The sequence below is a fragment of the Cinclus cinclus genome, chromosome Z, assembly GCF_963662255.1.
Source record: "Cinclus cinclus chromosome Z, bCinCin1.1, whole genome shotgun sequence".
Classification (NCBI taxonomy): domain Eukaryota; kingdom Metazoa; phylum Chordata; class Aves; order Passeriformes; family Cinclidae; genus Cinclus; species Cinclus cinclus.
In genome coordinates this window covers 51,379,081-51,401,792 of record NC_085084.1, presented here as the reverse complement: position 1 = coordinate 51,401,792, position 22,712 = coordinate 51,379,081, and the positions used below count along the sequence as shown (strand labels likewise).

Genomic DNA, 22,712 nt, shown 5'->3' with positions numbered 1-22,712 from the left:
ATTCCTAAATAACTCATTAAAACTGAAATTAACCCTTTTGCTTTACAGATGCCATTCATCTTGTTTAACTCATCAGTAAAGTAGCTCTATTTTCACAAAGATTGAGGATATTTTTCTATCATCAGCATACAGAAGATAGAAAATAGCAATGCTACAACAATCTGCCAGCTGATTTTTCTACTCCGTCTTCCACCTCTAGATAATTTACAATTTGCATTTGGCAGTTACTCACTAGCCAATTGTTTTAATCCTTTCTATTCCTCCTGATGTGGTGATTTACTTTCTGCGGGGGGGAACAAAGGGGGTGGTAAATCATTGTGAATCCTTGGAATCTTTGTGACTCTGTGATTTAGATACTGAAGGTAGTCACCACTTTCTTGCAATTACTGAAATTCAGTCTGATTTAAGGGTTCATGGCAATGTGATCCTAATACCTGCCACACATTAGCCAGAAAACTGTGTCCTACCTGCCCATCATGGCTGCTAGCTAAAAGGATCCCAGACATAGGTCAATCCTGTATTAGCAGTCTTGATCACTCTTCTGAAGACTGTTTCTGAAGCCATGTCTGAAGAGTCTTCCTGGGGAATAAGGTGGACCTTAAAAAGGTAGGGTGCAGCACCCCATTGCACCTCACTTCATGTCTCATATACTTGCTTGATTATGTCTCTTTCGAAGGATTTTCACAATTAGGGACTGTCAGACATGGTCCAATAACTGGAAGGAAATCAGCTGATAGTAGGGCGATTCAATGAATTGAAGTTAGCCCTGAACTTGATTGACATTTCATTCCTTGCAGAGAATACATAACTAAAGACAAATTTTGTTCAGCTGACTAAGATAGGGCGCATTAGTTTAAATGTAGTAATTAAACTCTTATGGACATTTACAGTTTTCGTGCACATCACAAAATTAAAAAAACTCAAACACTTTCTGGGTGCAACATGGGATTTTTTGTCTTAGATATACACTGCAGATGTATTTACTTCTATTTCTGGACTATAAAGAGAGTCAGATCATAATACCCATACTAGAATAGTCTTACACCAGATAATTCTCATCTTGGTATACATGAAAGCAAGCACATATGGCTTTCTATGTATTTTTATTGCCTTCCAAAATAAAATGCTGCTGTAACAGTAAGTAAATATAATGTTTTTTTTTTAATCTGTGAGGCACAGAGGATAAATGTATTGAAGAAGAAACAGTTGATAAAATAAAGCGGATAATAAACCTATTTTCATATCATGAGAAAAATATCAGCTACTCAGGAACAAGCTCTGTTAATACTAATTTTAACAAACAAAACAAAACAAAACAAAAAGGATGGGATGGTTGGGAAGAACATGGAATTCTAATCCAGTTTAGAGCTGCTTGGAAGTCCAGGTTTCCAATAAGATGTTACTTCTGTGGAAAACAGACCCATTGAGTTAGTCTGAGTTAATATTTTAGAGACTGCTCACAGAGAAAGAATTTGGAGCATTTGGTTTCCACTGTGGCACCCATCATGACAGTATAAAGTAATCAAATAACTAATTTAGTTCTTCTTTATGTTGTGCCTGAAGAAAAGTTCATCAGAGATTGGTACGTTTTTCTATAAGATTTGAGAGTGGGTAAAAAAATTGCTTACAGTAATCTCTAGAAAACAGTCACATCATCATTTCAGCTGTTTTCTCCTAAGGCTGGCCAGGTACCAAGGTATGATTCTGCATGCAAAATGTTACCTGTTGCCATTTCATGTAAGTGTTTTTCAGGTGCTTCATACTTTATTATCATTAAAACAGCATTTCTGTATGTTTTGTTAGAATAACTCATTTACATAAATACAAATTTTATGTGCTTTTCACAAGAGATTTAATATGAATCAAGCAACTAAACCAGTATGCCAAAACTACATTTGTCCACTGCAAAAAGCAAGTACTTATCAGAAAAGAGATATAGCTTCCCATTTCTCTTGTCAGATCAAACTGTGATGGACAATGTACCTGCTGTGATAAGACAGGGCTACCAAAAATTCTCAAAAACTTTTCTCTTGTGACAAGACTTTTGAAAAAATGAGTCTACAATTAAAAAAGGCAAAATTTCAGAATGTCGCCATTAGGCTGACTGGTTTAAAATATAATCACACAAAAAATAAAAGTAGGTTTTGTCTCAGTTAAACTTGTCTCATCATAATTGCAAAGATAGCTCATATCAGGCTGATGGACCAACAGAAATCAGAGATATAAAAGGATTTCTATAATGTACACCAGCTGTTCTAGAATTTGGCATTAGTGGTGCTATAGGGTACCTTTTTTTTACCTTTTTTTTTTTTGTTCAAAAAATCAATCTCTCAATCTCTTCCAGCAGCTCTGCACTACTCAGGGTTTTTCCAGCAAGAGAAAGCCGTGAGGCTGCCCAGAGCAAGACAGCCAAAGTGACCAGCAGGAATAGGTTGTCCTATTAAAAAGTAGTATATCTTAAGCATTTTCAACAAACATTTTTACTTGTTGGCCCTGTAAGAAAAGTGCTGCATTCCCTGCTCATTCATAGTCCATCTGCACCACAAGGACAACCTGCTCACCTCTGGTTATGTCATGTTTTCATGGACATCAGGTAATGAGTCCTTTTATGTCCTCTCCATATACTCATTTTTTTGATGCTTTCGCTAAGATACCCTAAATAGGCAGCAAGAAGTCCAGATAAACATTAAAGTAACTCTCCATACCATTCCTCCAGACCTCATGCTGTGCAGAGCAAGTTAGCCCTTTCAAAACAGTTAGGTAAACTGAAATACACTGGAGTGAATTTATTCTGCAAAACCTAAAACATTGATCTGGGAGAAGCACATCTACAACACTTAATACACCATAATGCAAACACATGCTGCCCTGTCTAAAAACATAGAGGTTTTGGACTTGGAAGTTACCAAAAAGAATTCTGCTTGATACATAGTTACATTGATGCAGGATACATAACTCAGCCTAATCACATCTTGCTTCCTTTTAATTTCAAATATAAAACAAATGTGAGGGTGTTCTGTATAAAATTAATGTATAAAATAAAAACCTCTGAAAATTAATACCCAGACATGAAAATATCTCCTTAAAATACTGACAATTTTCAGATTCAGGAAAGATACTGAACACTTGAATTTGCCCATAGGAAAGAAAAAATAATTGCCTGTTTTCATTCCAGATGTTCACGGTAGTAGGCAGAACAGAGCATGTTGTAGGAAAAGAGGCTGAGAGAGCTGGGTCTGGTCAGCCTGGAGCAGAGCAGGTTCAGGGACAGCTTCCACATGTGCCTAAGTACCTGACAGGAGGGGGTAAAGGGGCCAGACCCACCTCAGCAGTGCTCAGAGAAAGGACAGGGAGCAATGGCACAGACTGAAGTACAAGACATTTTTTCTTAACCTTTGGAAGAAAATTATTTTGAACTACAAGGGTGGTCAAACAGATTTCCTAGGGGCAGTGTGGATCCTCTCTCCTTTGAGATTCGTAAGTCCAGCCAGATATGGCCCTGACGTGACCCACAGTAGCTGAGCTGCCTGAGGTGGGCTGAGTCTGGACAATCTCCAGAGGTAGGTAAGCCTCAACCCAGGTGTGATTCTAAATGGAGAACCTCATTAGAGATAATTTAATGGAAGTTGTTTATTTCAATGAGCTTGCTTATACTCTCTGTGCTCAGAAGGGCAATATATTCAAACTCCTTCAATAACAAAAGAAAGCTTAAAACTTAACTTACATTCATCATATCTTTCAAGCTTACAAAATTTAACAAAGGCATCTGACTTCCAGAATTTAAGGACTTGAAGGACAAAATACTTTTTGTTGGTGTGTGCCCTGCAGGTTTGTTTGGTTTTTCTTAGCTGCTGCAATTAAATAAAATCATAGTATTTGTGAGTATAGTGTTGCCTGTTAAAAGCTCTTATTTATTTGCACATTTCTGTTAATACTTGCAACATTGGCAACCTACTGAAAATCATCCCACACACATCTGGGCCTTTGCATGAACTTATTTACTGCACACAATACACCTGATGACTGATCTGTTATGGGACTTAGTGCTTCTGGCCTAAAGCGTCGATAACTAATTATCTGTACAGACAGGTAAAGGGCATTTCCTATTACAAGTGACTATAATTACAGAGCAGGAAACATGATACCATATTTTATAACAATAACAGTGTACTTGCAATAGGTTTGTTTTACTTTAGGTCTCAACCATGTCTCCTTTACCTCTGCCCTGCTTCAGAAACAAGAAGGTAGAGAAAATGAGAAATATATTTAGGAAAAGGTTTAAGATGTTCTTTCATTTTTCAACTGCTGCTGAGCAAGATGCATTATCAGATTTCTTATCTCGTCTCTGTGTGAGCCCAGCAGGGGTACAGAGATCTCCAGGTGATCCATCTGCAAAGCTAGGAGGCTATATTTTTATTTTATTGTGGCTCTTTGCAGCTGAGAAGTTGGACAGGATCTTCAGCCCTATTATCTCAGGATCAAGCAAGAGACTGAGAGTCATAGCTTGTATCTGTGTGGAGAATGTGCTGCTCCCACAGGAGACTGAGCCCTATGACAAATGCCGTGACTGATCAGCTCTAATCAGCAACAGCAAGGCTGGCCTGTACAGGAGGTGTCATTTGACTTGCTGAAGAAAGAGTGCATTAAGAGTAATCTGAATTCCCCACCAAACTGAATGGGTACCACAGTTCTCAGCTGAAGCAAGACACATGCACCTATCAGGATATCCAAAAATTGTATTTTCTCCATATCAGTACCACTAGAGAAACAAACACTCCAATTTTTTCATACCAGCACTTAAACAGCATACCCTCACCTATCTCTAATGGGCTGATAAAATATCCTCTCTTGATAACTCTGAATTTTAAGGGAATTTGAATCTAAAAACTTAAACCTAAAGACTTGTTGTGTTTCTAAATGGAATGTCTTATGTTGAATCACATATTTTCACTTTACAATCTGAAAGAAGGTCACCAGATGGCACTGTTACACATTGTCATCCTGATTTCAGTTTCTTAATACACACAAAAAGTTTTTGATTGTGGAAGAACTGGTGTTATTATTACTGTAGCATTATATTTATTAGGGGCAAGTGTGAAGAGTAGCATCTCTGTTTTAATCTCTGCATCCTTAACAAGTTCTTCCAGAGGAACCGTCCTCTGAGAACCAGATGTTCTTTTGCAGGTTTAAATACAGACATAAGAAGAGGAAAGGTACGGACTGTTCTGTCATTTAAGTATGTCTCTGCTCAAGGACTAGCATGTAATGGGAGCACATCACAGCAGGAACGCACACATATTTGCCTATGCTGATTTCTCCTCCTTGGTAAGCAGAAACCCTCTGCTGTCATTACTGGGAGATTAAAAGCCCTAGGCATACTTATAATATGTACTTTTCTCTGTTATACTAACAGACAGCCAGAATATCCAAGGTGCATCTTGGACCCAATTAAAATGCATCTGCGTACCTATCAGAAAAATACTGTGCACAATGAAAGCTGGCATTTGAACCTCTCATGATCGTCCTCAGCTCATCTTTTAGCAGTGTGAGAAGAAATATTTGCCTTAACATTCCTAATTGCTAATTCCTAATTTTACAACAGAAAACCATTGCTCAGTTTTGTGGCTATTAATTCACGATCTCCTGATATGTGTGTCATGATTAGTTCTATAGCTTTTTAAAAGAGTAATTTAGAATAGTAATTTAGAATAGTAATTCAGACTTGCTAATGCTTCAAGGTTGTAGGTGTTATTTAGCTTTGTTCAGATTGGCTTCCTTCAGATTTAGCTTTATTGAAAGCTTATACAAGCTGCCTAACAGTTCTTTCCTGACTCACAGGACAAAGAAATAGACTCAGTAAAATATTATTTTGCTTTCATGTATCCCATTCATAGCACATTTTTTTGTCAACTCTATCTTATACTTCAGCAAACTCGTAAGGAAAAATGCAACAGGCCATAAACTTTGGATGGAAATGGCCAACTGTTACAGAAGTCCTGACTCCCACAAGGATGACTGAATTTTTTCTGACAAAATGCAGTCACTTTTTCATAATCTTGAATGGGATTAATGCGGTAGCAGAATTAATGAAATAAGTTTACTTCATGTCAAGTGTATGCTGCACTGGAGAAGCCACCAATCTTGCTGAAGAAAAACACTGGCTAACACCAGAAGCATGACTATTTGTGCTGACAAGGAGTCTAGCTTTTCAGTATTGTATCTAATCTTGTCATCTGAACAAAAGATTTTGTCCTAAATTCCAGTTTGGAGAGTTCATGCTTCCCTGGACATTCAGTACCCAAGTGAAACTAACCAAAAGCAAGAGAATAGCCACCACAGGTCTGGGAGACCCCTGCCAGAAGTCCCCACACTGTTCAATCACACAGAAGACATTTTACTTGTATTTCTTTTATAAGCTTTCATGCCTTTTACAAGGAATAAATTCACCCAGCAGACAATATAGCAGCACCATATTTTGGAAGCAAACTGAAAAAGGCAACAGTATTTTTCACAGGAAATGGTGCTGCATTCATCAAAAGTAAAATTCATAAACACAGATACATTCCATAGTTATTTCTGATCATAGAAATTAGCAGCTCTGCTCAAGACTGCACTTTATATTCATCCCACATATTTTCACGAACCTAAGTAAGCTTCTTATATCAGGAACACTGCAGACCACAGTAATAGTTAAAGCCTAGAAAAACTATATTTCTATCAAACTTCTCCTTGCTGGAGGGGTTAATACTGGGCAGAATAGCTTCCCTCCAACACAAAAACTCAGAAAGGTACAGGACATCATTATGAATTAGAAAATCCTGCTTCCTTTTTCTGCAATGTTTGATGCCGAACAACATCATAATGGTCAGCACTTTCTGCACAGAACATGCTGCAATTACATAAAGTCCTTGCACTTTGAATCTATCCAAAACCCATTAAGACCAACAATGCTGATATCCATCTACTGTGAGCAGAAAGCCAGTCCCATGCAGCTGTTCAGCTCTCTGGAGTGCACAATCCCTGGCTGACATTTGGAGTTGAAAGAACAGATCCTTCCGCTCTGGATGTCAAGATGCACTTTGCTATGTGGTCTTTCACAGGCTGCCAGAAAGCATTTCTTGGCCCACACTTTGGGAAACAGTGATGCAACAAATCTTAGTCCCTGACAGCACCTGACAAAGCAGACCCATTGGAACAGAAATGTTAGTATATTAAGAAATCAGGTAAGTAAAGGCTCCTTGACCAGAACCTGATGGTTTTCTTTATTCTTCCCTTGCTCTAAGAGGCTTGGTGAACAAATTGCAACCAGCATTGGCCCTAGAACAGGTCAGGGAGCAGGGGCTGAGGCTTACCACTGGCCAATCCCCCCCAACCCATCCTCTACATTTAGAAAGAAGGTGCTCATGTCTCAAAGGGGTGGTCTGAAAAGGGAACAGAGTAAATTTTAGGTTTTCCATGGCCAATGGTCACTAATAGGCATGGTACAAAATCAGTGGATGAAGTAACACAGGCATAACAATGAAGTGTGGCATGACATCTTTACTGTAATAAAAGAAATTTTGCTTTTTCAAAAATACCCATTTCTCAATACTAAATTCCTACACTTATGGCTTATTCTTTTACCCTTACACTGATAGAACATGGTAATCATTACTCTGACGATTTATTCATTATGTCAAAATAGGGTGATGATCAGAACCACTGCAACAGGAAGAAACAGATGATGCTCTACATTTCATCAGTGAAATGCCACTGTCATCTTGCTTCACACAGATGTAACACTGATTATTTTAATGGGATGACATCCAAGGACATTCAGGGTCTGGGTTCTTTATCACAAATGAGTAAGGCAGGCATAGTATTTTACAGCTGTGAGGGGATCTGAGACACTGTGAAATAAATTACTTGCTGAAATTCAACAAACAAGTCTGAAAGAGCCACGACTGCAAATTGATTCCCTTTTGTTAAGGGCTGTATGTACACACCTCCTTACAGCAGGCTCTGTTCCCTCACTAAATGGTGAAATATTTGAAAACAACAATTACCATTTAATTGTGAAGAACAAACACGCAAAAACAGTTATAAGCAGATGGAGGAAGAACAATGTAATCTGAATTTTCAAAATTAACCTTTCCTTTTTCTATTGGAAGCCGGAGTTGCTGAATCCTAGCAAGGGTTTCCCTGCTATTTTAGGAGCTCTGTGCAACTTAATTCATTCGTTGTAAATGTTAGTCATCCACATGGAAGGTTAGAAATTTGATCAATTAAAGAATGGACTAAGTAGTTAATCAATATTGTAATTCTCTGAAAGTTAAAAGGATGCCTCATTTTATAAAAAAGATAATCCAGGAAAATCTGCTATGAATCATGTACACTAACAGTGTCTGTGGCTGCAGTGCCAATAACTTTTCTATAAATAACAGTAAGACTCACTTAATAGGTTATTTTCCCCAAGTACCTGTTTGGAACCATCTGTAATATCTACATATTGACCTGACTAGAAAGAGGGCAAATTAAATGTTCACAGACTAAATACATTAAATAAATGTAAGCATTTTATTTTGCTTGGTGGCACAGAAAAACAGAATTACCTCTATCTCAAAGGTAACCCTGTGCTAAATGACATCAGCCTATCACCCTCACACAATGTCATGGTAATTCCAGGTTTTAGAAAAGGCAGTGCTGCGGTAATTACTCATGGTATTGCAATAAAAGCACAGGAGAAAGCTTTTCAGGTTTTACCAATCTATTGCTGCAGGTGATAGCTGAGATTTTTGCCCAGTTCCAGGTCAGGAGAGGATTAAACGTTGAAACAAAGATCCTATTGGTGGAGTATTGGTCCACAGCCAGTCAAACATGAGCCAGCAGTGCCCAGGTGGCCAAGAAGGACAATGGCATCCTGGGCTGTTCCAGCAATAGTGTGGCCAGCAGGACCAGGACAGGGATTGTCCCTCTGTACCCAGCACTGCTGAGGACACACCTCAAATCCTGTGTTCAGTTCTGGGGCTCTCAATTCAGGATAGACATTGAGGGGCTGGAGCATGTCCAGAGAAGGGCAACAGAGCCAGGGAAGGATCTGGAGGACAAGTCCTGTGAGGCATGGCTAAGGGGGCTGGGGCTGTTCAGCCTGGAGAAAAGGAGGCTCAGGAATGACTTACCACTCACTCACTACCACTACTAGCCTGAAAGGAATATGTAGCCAGGTGGGGGCCATTCTATTCTCCCAAGTAACAATGGATAGGCCAACAGGAAATGGCCTCAAGTTGCACCTGGGTATTAAGAAAAATTTCTTCAGTGCAAGGGTGGTCAGACATTGGAACAGAATGTTCTCCATCACACCTGGAGATAATTGGAAACTGTGTCAATGCGGTACTTAAGGACGTGGTTTAGTGGTAGAGCTGACAATGTTAACAGCTGGACTCAGTAATCTTAAGTGCTTTTTCCAACCTCAATGAATCTATGACACTATAAAAATGCCCATTTTCTGCAGTGATTAGGTAAGTGACATGAGGAGACTATATTCACAGGTCAGGCAGCACAGCTAAGCCAGGTGAATCTGGAGCCAAGACCTGGGTTCTGCAATTGGCTGTATCTTGAGCTTCTCATTGATAATTCTGAATGTAGATCAGCTAAATCTGAAAATCAGTCTTTGTATTTTTGCAGAGTAGTTTTCAATATGAAGAGTACCTAATTCACAGAGGAAAGTTTTCTTCCACTTGATCATTCACAAAAATGTGCCTGGATGTGTACCTAATTAACAAAATAGCTAATAGCTTATCCTACCTTTAAGAAAGGAATTAACTGACTTTTCCCATGCTCACTCTTCCCTTTAAAAAGGGAAAAAGGATGAAAGCAGCAGTGACTTCTAGCAGCAGTCTGGGAAAAGACAATTATGACCCCATCACTTAAAATTGCTTTGATACTTATCAATAATCCACATGACAGGACAGATCATGCTGTAAAACACTGAGTGCCCTTTTCCAGTTTGAGTCCAAGGGCACAGAAAGCTGATAAAGCCTGTTTCACTTGCTACAAGTGCAAAAGAAATTGCTTTTTTGTTTGTTAGGGGTGATCTAATATGGAAGGAGAGCAGCTCAGGCTTGGAATCATACAGTGGCACACAGAGATCAGAGAAGCAGCCAGATCATAACTGACTTTTGGGCTTAATTTCACTTTCATCAAAACCAACAGGGAAACTTGTCATCAACTTCAAAGATACCTTTCATTGAGTTTAGTCCTTTCCCTCACAAAAGCAGAAAACAAAATAATTACTGAAATTATAAAAATCTGCACATATAGGGTTTAATCAAGTTCCATTTGATGTTTTCCCTACTATCCTTCCTAACATTTTAGGGAAGGATAATAATGTTAATGATGGGAAGAATTCTTAAGCAGAAAATTTACATTTTAAGCTTTGGCAAAGGGGATATGCTTACCAAGATGCTTCAAAACCAGTATGATGCAAAATGAGAGCCTAATTTTGTATGGTTTCGGGTTTCTTTCCACTAAGCCTGACCACCTGTTTCTCAGATGCCACCATGCTCTTGCTTTACCTCAAGACCATTTTGCCATCAATATGCTGACTTTTTCTTTTCTTGCATACAGTAGTTCAATGAAGCAAGAAGAAATAAAACTTTCCTGCAGCACACTGTACAATGTTCTATGAAGCTTGAAAACCACAGGTTTCTAAGACAATTAAATGAGAGAACCACATCTTGACCCTTAAATCCAAAGCTAAGGCATGAGCTTGCAATTCAGTCCAGCCTCTTACTAAGCCTATTGCTGTTATTTTAAGATGAGTCTGTATTTCTTCGCACGTGTCTATGTATGAGATTATAAATCAACATTTATTTCCCATGGCCCTAAAAAGAAGAGGCTGCATGTTTTGGCTCTTTTAATGTTAAACGTATAAGCACTATATTACATTCTAAATATCGTTATGGTGTTTCTTGCAAGTCCAAAATGGACACACAGTGTTATCCAAATAGCTCCGTAAGTAATCTCAATACTAATCTGCTTGAAAATACTGATTTTCAAGACTGACATTTACTAATAATTACCAATGTGTTTTTGTATTGTAAGAGATAATTAAGGAATAGGTGCAGAAACACCTCTTCCTTTGCTTAGAAGGACTTACATTTTGTAGGCAACTTTAAATGAATAAAGTAATAAATTCTCACCCCAACTTACTGCACAGTTTCTTACTTATGTAACAAATTTTAGTTACTATAATTAGAGATGTAGGCCTTTCACCTGAATAAGAAATGCCTTTTCTCTGCATGAAATGTCATGTAGTAAAGAATAGCAGCATGGGCCATTCCCATGACAGAATCAAATCACGATTACCTCACTGCAAAGCAAGAAATCATCCCACTATAGTGATGTAGACCTCCTGTTTCTGTCTCTGTAGAGGTACAGGATAGGGAATCATTAATGTGATACATTAGGTACAGTAAAATATGTCAATAGTTCAGAACATCATGTCCTCATCCTCAGGCAGGAGTGTTTTTGTTGCTTGGAAGGAGTCCATATTTAGGAAGAAAACAGAGACTTTTTTCCTGAATAACTAGTCTGGAAATACCCTATGAGGAATTTGCTCCTCAGAAACCTTAAATATTTGAGTGAGTCCTACAGAAAAGGGTTACTAGGCAGAAGTCAGGTGAAATGCTGCAGAAAGCATGCAAATTACCATCCTGGAGAACTGCACCATTCCTGATTTGCCTCCTGTATGGCACCTTTCAGACTGATGGGGTGTGCACACAAGCACAAGTACATGTAGGTGTGCCAAACACACACAGAAACGGGAAATGGCTCAGGTACAGACTGACAATGAGACAGGCAAAAGGTTACAAAACCACTTCATCATAATGCACAAAGAATGGTTCGGAGCAGCAGCAAGTAGTGAATTTCTTTCAGAAACAGAACAAAAAAACCTATGGAAATGTTCCTCTGCAATGTAGTCCCAGGATCATTCTCTGACTAAATTTCAAAGGAATTTTGCCATGGGTTTTACAAGGAGACTCATGTGTTCTGCCTGTGGCTTCTGGAAAGAAATTAGCACTGTTGTATCTGCTTCCAAAAAATTAATTCAGAATTGGAAAACTTAGCAGCTTTCCAGGATTTCTAATATAGAGAGGAAACACTAACCACTTCCTAACTCAAACTTTGCAGAGTATTTAATAATATTAATATCACTGCAGCATTTAAAAATCCAGCCAGGATAAAGACTTCAAACAGAATATGCTTCTACCCAGAAACATTGTAAATTAAAAGAAAGTGTAGTGAATAAATACAATTAATACTAAGAATATAGCAGAAAACCAGGAATATTTAAATAAAAATATATGGGAAAAAATTAGCTGTAAGACAGCATGATGCTTTCAAAGTATTTCAGTTGACTTTAAAAATCCATAAGTAACAAATAGTATGAATTATTGAATTATTCCAAACTACTCCTGGACATAGAAATTGTTGGAGTTCTAAAATCTGGGGGTTTTCCATTCGAACACTTGATTGCCATAAATTCTAGTTAAATGATAACTTTGTGATTGTGTCTGGTAGCAATTGAAGAATTTTAATTAGCAATTTGATAAAAGCTTGCAGCACGAATTTGAAAAATAAACAAATAACAAAACTGATTAATCCCAAAAGAGGGGCTCACCCCCTAATGTTACAAACTTCAATCTTCTCCCTTGGGCAAAAGTCTGCATATCTAGACAGGTCTCAAATGATGCCCTGAAGATCACCAAACAAAGGCTGTGACAGTACACATGCCTTTTCCTCAGTGATCTATATCAGCTGGAGCTGTTTTACATCAGTGTGAGAGGGTGAAGAGTTTACACTAGCTGGTTATGCAATAAATGTCACTGGTATTACTGCTGACTTCAGACTAGACTCATAGCATTAAGCAGCTAAGAGGTGATAAAGCAGGATTAATTCCTGAGGAAAATTTTTGATTAATTTGTCAGCACAGTTTGTAGTACAAATTCCCTGCTACCTTTATTCTTCCTCATACAGGAAAATATTTTGCACCAATCTATTATTCCCTTAAGAGCAGGACTTCATAGCAGTTCTAATACCATTGCACAGACACACCTTTAAGCCTGTTTACACACACTCACTTTAAAGGAAGTCATCCAAGATCACAACTACTTATAGCTGGCCGTGAAAATCACAATATGGACGCAATGGAATGGTAATGGAAATGTGCAAAACACAGTAACTTAGCACTAATTGTTCTTTGAGCTGCCCTGATGAAATTGTACCTGACAGGGACAGTAAAATCACCCAAAGTGAGTGAGTGGTTAAGGCAGGGCAGTAGCTATACTTCTAGGTAAAGCTGCTTCAGAGGCTTCATGAGCTCTGAACCCTCCACCTCCTGTGGAAACAAATACATGATCAACACACTGAATTCTCATTGCTCTCCCCAACCCTGAGGCCCACTTCTGTTACCAGCAAGGCAGTGGCTGTTTTTCCAACACAGCATTGTTTCTCATTTCCTTTTTTCAGATCAGAACACAGGTAAATGAACAAACCACCAATGACAGCAAATAACTAATTTCCTCAAAGACACAGTTATTGCCTGCAAAATACCACAAAATGTGATAATGTATTACAATACATATTCTCTCAGTTGCAATTTGTTGGCCAAAAGCATGCTCTAAGGCTGCTCAAACTTAGGATTTGCAGTTTGCCTGTGACACTGACCTACACTTAACAATACAATTGGAAAAATTTAAAATGCCCAAATTTACAATAAAACCAAACTAGATCCAAACCATCCGATCTGACTTTCCCCCAAAAGCAAAACAGAACATCAACAGTACTGTTTTGATTTAGGTCCTGTAATATAAAAAGGTGCTGCCTGCTACCAGATATATCATTGATGACACTTGGGAAGATCTATTGCAAGATCATATAGAGAAACAAGCTACTTCAAATCACATCTTGGACATCTATGTTTAATAAATAATCAACAACTCAAGGACAGCTTGGGTGAGGAGGAAAAGACTGATGTACAGGCTAACTGTACATAAAATTGTATACATGACAAATCACATTCTTCTTATCAGGTGCTGTGAATCACATTTATCTTTTTCCACTATGAGTTCCTTTCCACTGAGGAAAGAAACTGATTTCATGCAGTTATCTAAGCACCTAGTCTCAGGGAGACAAGGTATCATCACATTACTTTGGTAGAAAAAATAAAATAGTTTAAAAATATGTGCCTGTCTCAGAACAATACAGTGTCAGGGGCATTCTATAAGGCACTCTATTTGAGAGATCAATTTCACAGTATTTTGAAATGCACAGCTAAGTATTATTAAGGTATTTGGTTTGCACTGATAAAGGAAGATAGTGATTTTCAGGAGTATTTAATGAGCGGTTTTGAATTTAAGAAAAAAAAATCACAAAACTAGTCACCTTTCATTTTCTAAGCCATCTGTATCTCATGATACATATCTGTGCATTATAAGTTTTTTACAATTACCCAGTATTTGGTCTATCTTGTCATTTTAGGTTCAAAAAAACTTGTCAGTGCCAAGAAAACATTTGAATCACTGGTTTGTGCCAATAGCATACTTACTGCTGCAAAGATTAATGATAGCAGCCATTAAGTTAAATAATAAAAAGTGGTGTTTAAATAAAAGCTGGCTGGAAAACAACAGGACATGGCTGATCTAGTTTAAGGGGGAGGAAACACCATTTACTCTACAGAGTTATTAACATCACCCTAGTCACTGTTTGCAGGTTAGACAAAACTTGGTACATGTCTGGGGAGAAATAAGGAAGTCTTATTCTTTATATTGAAGTTTATTTTATAAGCAGTAAAAAAGAGGTTGCTAGATAGAATGTCTTAAGAGTTACAGGTTTTACAGCTGTTCATTTACACTCATTTCCAAAACATCTTCCCATCTGTTCTATATGTCATGTATAAAACACTTTTAATACTCATTCATCCCACACAGATCTTTTCAAGAGAAACATGAACGCATACCTTATTCTTAAGAATTTTCCTGATCTCCACTTCTACATCACTTTCGTTGCAGGGCTCTCTTTGTTGTGAACACACTATCCATTACACACTAAAAAATTCAAATTGGTTATAATCTTCTTCTGTAGTTACAAAAGCAAAATCCATTAATTGTCAGGGAACAAAATCAGAGGAGAAAGGACTCAATAGAGCCTGTTTTCTCACCTCTGCAGCTGGCAGTGGAGAACTGACTCCTGCTAATAACACCAACAAAACCTCAGATCATTAGCAGGAAAAAGGCACTTCATCAAACCTAATTTTTTGGCCTGTGGCCCTGGCAGTATAGTGCTGGCTGCCTGGGAAATGTCACCACTCAGAAAGGCCAAGGTGACTCTGAAGTCAGCAGTGCTCAGAGCATCATACACTCCAAATGTGGCACCCTCAACACTGCAACAAACACTGCCCTAGGGCAGCCTCCACTACCCACATCCCATACCCACAGTCTAAAACATACGCTGTGGAGTGGTCATTACAGCCTTCTAAAACATGGCCAGGAAAGTAGGTCAGTCAGCTGCGCCTTGCCACTCAAAACTTCTACTGATGAGTGTGGCACCAACTTAAAATGTGGAAGATCTGTATGTAATCTCATAGAAGTTGAGCACTCTCATCCCCAAAATCTGAAGGCTTTGTAAAAGCCTTCGGATTTTGTTAAACATTTATCTGAGAGATAAATCTGGAGAACTATCTTGGGGGAAAAAGTAGAGGAATATGGGTCAGATGGAAGAGCAATACCATACTGCTGGACCCATGTCTGGCATTTCTGAACAAGCCTCTAAGCCAGAAAAGATCTCTGAACCTCTTTTCAATTTTAAAGTAAAGCTCCTCCAGAGATCAAGCACCCCAAAGCTGGCAGATATTTTGGTATATTGATTTGGGGTGAAATTCCACCTACACTCTCTCATAGCTCTCATATTCTGTGGAGGAACTGGACCAAAGTATGCAAAGCTGAGATGACAGAGGGGAAAATATTTATAAAGTACCCCAGTTTTCCTCTCTTTGTACAGCTTCTGGTACAACAAATTTAACTGTGTCTTGAGTTCTGAGACACGGCATGGTGAACATTTGCCAACAGAGCTGGTTTTGCATAGCCTCCAAGATGTATCATTTGACTTCTTTTTAATTACAGATGCTTTTTATTTTTAAATATATTGATGGATATTTTTCCCCTTGTTATTAATTAGTGATAGTTTACTCCAGATTTCCTTTTCCCATCATAATAACAAGGGTGGTATCTTAGCAGATGGCCATATGTTAAGAGCATTTGATCTACACTGTATTTGCATGCTGTCACTTTTTGCTCATTACCAAAAATACCAGAGAGTCCAGCGGTGAAAACTAAAATCATTGCTTCAAAGTTAATAAATTACTGAGAAGTGCTAAAAGAAACTGAGGATAGTATCTATTTCACTGTACAAATGGTTCCACATATAAAGTACCAGCCGATGGTTATGTCAGTTAATAGTCCTAAATTGAACAACAATGCTAAAAACTCAAGGCAAATTAACTTGTAGTTACTGTTACTGGAGTACCATCAAATTATCACAGAAGTCGACTGAGAGTTTTTTGAGAGAATAAATGCAGGTGAAACATGATACAAAAACAGATATTTATCTAAACAAAAGATGGTTCAATGTCAGTGCTGGCGATTACATTTCAAGCATATACTTAAAACAATGCCACTGTCCTTCAAGCTACAGATACTCATAGCTCTGCATTCACACACATTCTTGCACAAGTAGAACAACTGACAAATCTCTCCAGAATAAAAGTCAAATCTTCCTAAGAACCGTTAAACACTATGAACTATGAAAACTATGAAAAAAAAAAATCTTAGTAGTGAGAAAAGAAAGGTTTTCCATAGCTAGAGTTACAGTTACTGGATCTGTGGATTCAAAATTAAGAAGCTATGAAAAACAAAGTTTCAGTTTTTCCTGTATGCATGCAGGTAATTGTGTTTTACCTTGAATAAATATTAGATCAGATATTACAACACAGAATGTGCATGTGCAGTGCTAATACAACCACGAAGCAGAGAAGTACTAAAATATTGTTACTTTTCTTTAGAATGTAAATACTGCAATTAAGTATACTGTGGCAACACTTGAGATCAATGTGAATCTTAAAATATCACACACAAGCTATTCAAGTTTCTCAAGACAACAAAATTGGCAATAAAATAATAACTGTGCTGTGTTGCTAAAAATAGCTCCTTTTCCAAATGCAGTTATCTGTAAATGTAGGAAAACTGCAACTATCTTTGGTATTGCATATACCATAAGATATTTATCTAAAATAATAGTCAAACAGATGTCATTGCACAATATCCCTGCACCACCCACATTCTGCTCTCCTAGTTGCCAAACAGAGCTGTTTTGAATTATTTACTGAACAAGTATTTCTGCAATGATCTCCATACTACATTAAAGGAAAAAAAAGTACTGAAAACTGAAATATAGTTCCACATGATGTTTTAATGTGATTTAATACATTCAACATATCTTCAGCAACACAGACAATGAAGAATAGACTGTAATCTTAGCAGAAAGTTTTTAAAAGTCTTATTTTTAAGAAGTTTGTCCATTGGCTTTGTCTGTTTCCCTCTTCCTATTATAATCAACTTCAAGCTTATGTTTTTAAATACCTTTGTTCAGCTGAAGAAGATACCAAATTAATACCAAAGTCTCCATCTCAGTCCTAAAAATCATCCATTCTTTGCAGGATAGCTACATAAAACCTAAAAATCATGCCACATATTAAGTTAAACTGGAAGGGACTTCTGGGGCTGTCTAGTGGTGGGATGGCTTTATGACTGTAGGGCCAGCTCAGTGTGACTTGTCAGGGACCCATCTTGATCCACATGTACCATATGCCATCCTACACTGTAGAACTCAGCCATCTGGTTTTTATCTTGTCTTCTCATGCTGTCTTGCTTTTTCATCTATCCTCCTTTTTTTTTTTTTCATCCTTTTCACAGTGATCTCTGGAGTTCATCAGTATCAGACTGCCATCAGGCTTTCTAAGGGGTGGCACAAGACACAGAACTATCCACAGTTCAAACAGAACCTTTCCAATGAACCCTATGAACTCTAAATGCAAAAAGCTTGTCTGTTCTCACCAGTGTCACAAAACTGTTCTGAAAATTAAAGTTACCAGATTTTCTCAAATTGGACACTTTAATAGTCCAGACTGTACATGTTTGAGAGCATGTGAAGGAAAATAGTGAGTACAACGAAATTTATATAGATTTTCATATAAATTCACTCTGCCATAGAGTACTCAACCAATACAGCAAAGAAAATAAGATCAGAAGTTCAAATATTCACAGTTTTCTAGTAAAAAATATGTGCTTTAATTTTTAAAAATGGGGATAGTAATCTAAGACTCATCTGCAGAGATACAAGCCTTCCAGGAACCTGGTGAATACACCTAGAGCAAATGAAAGCTAGAAAAAAAAAATCAGTTCATATCTAAAATCCTTCCTCTTGGGAAATACTGCCCTTGAGAATGTAAAATTTTCTTCAACCTCTCAAGGCAACTGAAAATAAAAGCATTGACATGAACATAAAACACATTTTAGTATCTCAAGAGGTCTCCCATCTGATCAGTTTTTTACTCTTTGATACTTGTTTGCTAATAAGCCACCTAACCCTTCACTATCCAGCTTTATGATGCCTTATTTAGACATCTCAAATTTGTTGAGCTGCTTGCAGATTACACCAGACTTAAAGATAAATACAACACACATGTTTTTCTAGAATACTTCCCAGTTTGACAGCTGCAGAATCAACAACAGATAGGCAGAGGGAGTTTTGGTTATAGGAAAGAGAATTTTCTCTACTCTCCTGAAATTAAAATATTTCAAGAGACTTTATCATACTCAGTTCCAGATAGCTGCCTAGTAAATCTCTGCCTCAATGGGGGAAGAGATAGTGAAAAAGTTTCCATCAGAAACAACTGAGATTGCAAATTCTGTGTTCAGTATACTAATTAAATGCATACAATTGTACATGCACACTTTTGATGAGTGGAAGCAATCTAGGCTAACAGCTAACACTGCAGAAATGAAATATTTTTTGCCACCAAAAGCCAAGACTATGACTTCTGTGATACTTATAACCCTCACATCCATGTGAAATAAACATCCATGTGCATTGCGTTCACTACAAGGCACCAGACCTTGGACTATAAAAGCATTTTATCCTTTGCTTTAGACAGTAACTTCAAGCTGAAAGTCCTAGGCATCTCAATCAGGCTTAGGACGACACATAACAGTTTTTCTTTTTGCTTTTTTTTTATTATTTAAAAAGCAAGACAACCAATTACCAAATTACAGCAAATAAATTAAGAGAGAACTTCACTGGGATTTTATGCAGCAAACATAATCTGTGACATCCTTGCTATAAGAAAATAATTCCATTCATCCTGCTTAATGGTGTTTAGCTGAAGAATAATATAATTCATGATGACTTATAATTTCAAAGTGTCAGTGGAATATTAAAAAATATGTCTTTAGAGCATGGCTCACAGAATAAAACCATGGTCTGACACCTTGAAGCAGAAAATATGTATTAGTTAAATTGCAACAAAATTACAGCATCTTCCATCTTTCTTCACTCCTCAATGATTTATGAATACATTATTTTAGCATTTTAATTAAATTCAAGTTAATTCTGGAAAAATATTTTCATTAAACATATGATGCAAAGACTGTGATTTTAGGAAAAGTAGCCTTTTTTTCCCCAACCCTATGTGAAACCCATGAACCTGTATTATAAACAAACTCTAAGTAATTAGTGTTAAACAACAAATGAGTGGTCCTAAAGGTATCCTTTTAAAATCAAGTCCATCTAGAGAACTTCAAATATAAATAGTGTTCAATATGGCTCACAGATTATTTATTCTTCTGTTCAGCTGAAAATAATTAAACACTTTGATACACAGCTACTCTCCCCTAGCTTGTAGTCTGTCTGGATAATGCAAGGCAGTTGCTTCTCATATTGATAATTGCTTCAGACCAGTTACAGATTTATATTTTCTATCCAGTTTTGGACAGATGAAGTTTGCTTCATAAACCATAGTCTTTCTATCATCACATATATTTAGCATTAACTGAAAAAAGACTTACAGTGCACTATGAACTCTTAGATTATTTAGAAACTAACTAGTGTAGTTAAAGAAACCCTTTGCTAATTAAGGCAAGAATTTTTTTGGTGTTGACCTTTCTTTCCACTCTACTCATAAAGTCTCAATTAATGCATTTTCAGAAAGATGAAGATGAGCATGCTGATTTTGGGAAAAAAACCCCAAAACAAAAGGGAAAAGATAAAGTCACAAGTAAGTGCACAGCTGTTAAACCTGGTTAAGGAATAAAATAAAATTTAAAAAAAGATACTTTCTGGCTTTTAATTTTGGTGGTTTATGGCTTGCCCTAGAACTGAATGTGACTGTCACAACTTTTAAAATATCCAGCTCTGTCTAGTATGTCTTTCTCCTCTTCTTTATATGCCTGTTCACTTACATTGGTGGATTTGTCTCTTCTGAGACAAATTTTATATAGGACTGGTAAAAAAAAAAAAAGAAACTGAACTGTGAGCAGCTAGGTCCCTGATAATTTGAATAATTACATCATAATAAAACCTTATCTGATGAATATACCCAAAGTCCCATAAACCCAGACATTCCAACATATTGCTACATCTGTAAGTATTAACCAGCTCAGCTTCATAGGTCCCTTAAATATTGCTTGCTTTAAGAAGAAAACTGTTTAAAAGATTATTATAATTGCTGAAGACCCAACCAAGCCCTTTGTGCATAAATTTCATTAGCCACTTGTGGACAAAAATTACTTTGCACAGTGGCAAATAGCATATGGGAAACCGTCCTCCTTAAACAGAGAACCTATGACTTTTGCCATTGTGGTTACTCTTTTCATGAGTTTTTTCATGTAATTGTCACTATTTACAACAGCAAGTTAATGTTGTAATATCAGCATTGGTAGATGAGAAACGTATGAAAATATCTTTGTATACTGTTCTGAATTATTAGCACCTTCTCTGAGGAAGAAAGTGCATTAAAAGTCTTTAGAAAGCCAAATTTTGTCACAAGATCCTCCCCAGTTATTCTCACTGCTTAATCCAAAAGCTTAGGGAAAAAATAGCTCAGACCTCATCAATGTGCCAAAATGCTGAGTAAAGGTTTATGTCTTTTTACTGGCAGTTTCTTTCCTGCTTTCTGTATGATCAGGATTATTCTGATTTACTAGATTTACATTGATTTACTAGAAGGCTACTTGTTTTTTTGATTTTCAATAATATTAGTTTGATTAAACAAAAGACATTTGAGCAAAATATGGAACTTTTCTATATTAGTGACTGTACTATATAATAGAACCCTTGTGCTGTAGGACTCAGCACTTACAAGGACATTAGTACACATAATTCAACTAAAAATTGACCAACCTTCCCTTCAGCATCTGTTGTTACCTTCTCAACCTTGTTCCTGTTTAAAAATTTCTTCACCAATTCTTCTACTTGGACGTTGAACTTCATAAATGTCACATAGGAAAAATACGCCGTCAGGAGTGTTATGCTTTCCCACCACATTATGAAGTTATCCAGAAAAAAGATGATTAGCAAGATCAAGTCAATTATGTAAAAGGACATATCTCGAAAGAGTGGCCACCAAGTAAGGTTCAAGATCTCTTTAGAAAATAAAGCACACATTCCAATAACAAATAGGATATTGAACACTGCAGATCCCACTATTGTACCAATGCCAACGTTGCTGTGGGATATAAACACTCCTATCAAAGAAGTGAAGAGTTCTGGGGCTGACCCACCAGCAGCCATGAAGGTTGCCCCTGCCACATCCTCAGAAATGGCCAGTTTTTCAGTGATGACAGTCAAGGAAGGAACAAAGAACTCATCACAGACTATGGCTAAGGCTATAAACATGTAAATCATTCCAATTATATGGAGGATCACTGCTCCCTGTCTTCTCTCCTCAAGAGAGAAAAGGTCCTCGGGGTACTCTCCCTTCGCATGATCATCCGTTTCATTGTCGTGCCCAGCTTCATATTTCATAGAAGCATGCGGATCCGGAGTGCCGTTTTCATTCTGTTCTGTGAAATCCAAGAGAGTTCTTTGGTGCCCATGCACCAGCTTTTGGCTATCTAGGCTGCTGACCAGTGCCATGCTATGTGGTTCCATCTTGAAAAAGGCACTCATTGAAAGCGAGAAAGTACTAATGGCCACTACACTGACAAGGAGCCCTACAATTCGTATCAGTCTCAGTTTTTTCCTAACATTCTGGTGCCACCTGCAACCAAACAGCGGTTCTGCCAAACACCACTCCTCCAAGACACCAACTACAGTTTTTTTCTGGAGAGCCATTTTGTGTTCTGTGCGAGAAGCTGAGGGAGTCAGATGGACTGTTCCTTCATACTTTTCTCCAGCTTTGAAGTTAGAAGTGCTGTAGGAGTCTTCCCAGAATCAAGTACTTTTACTCTTCACAGGATGTATTTTCTTCATTCATCTTAAAAGGACAAACATATTATTGATATTAGTGAAACAGGAAGTGATTAGAAACTTATGAAAGCATTTTACAGACCAGGTTACATTTAAAATTTGAAGCAGAATATGTAACATAAAGCTCTGTCACATCCCACCAGACACAGAAG

At 37.4% G+C, this 22,712-nt stretch overlaps 1 protein-coding gene across 2 annotated transcripts in view; it reads right to left on the bottom strand.

The window, feature by feature from the left end:
- SLC24A2 (solute carrier family 24 member 2) overlaps window positions 1-22,425 on the bottom strand; it is a 105,296-nt gene extending 82,871 nt beyond the window's left edge. For both annotated transcript variants that reach the window (XM_062513129.1, XM_062513130.1), the window contains exon 1: window positions 21,493-22,425. In XM_062513129.1, coding sequence (XP_062369113.1) covers window positions 21,493-22,425 — 933 coding nt within the window. The remainder of the gene's footprint in view (window positions 1-21,492) is intronic.
- Between the last annotated feature and the right edge of the window lie 287 nt (window positions 22,426-22,712).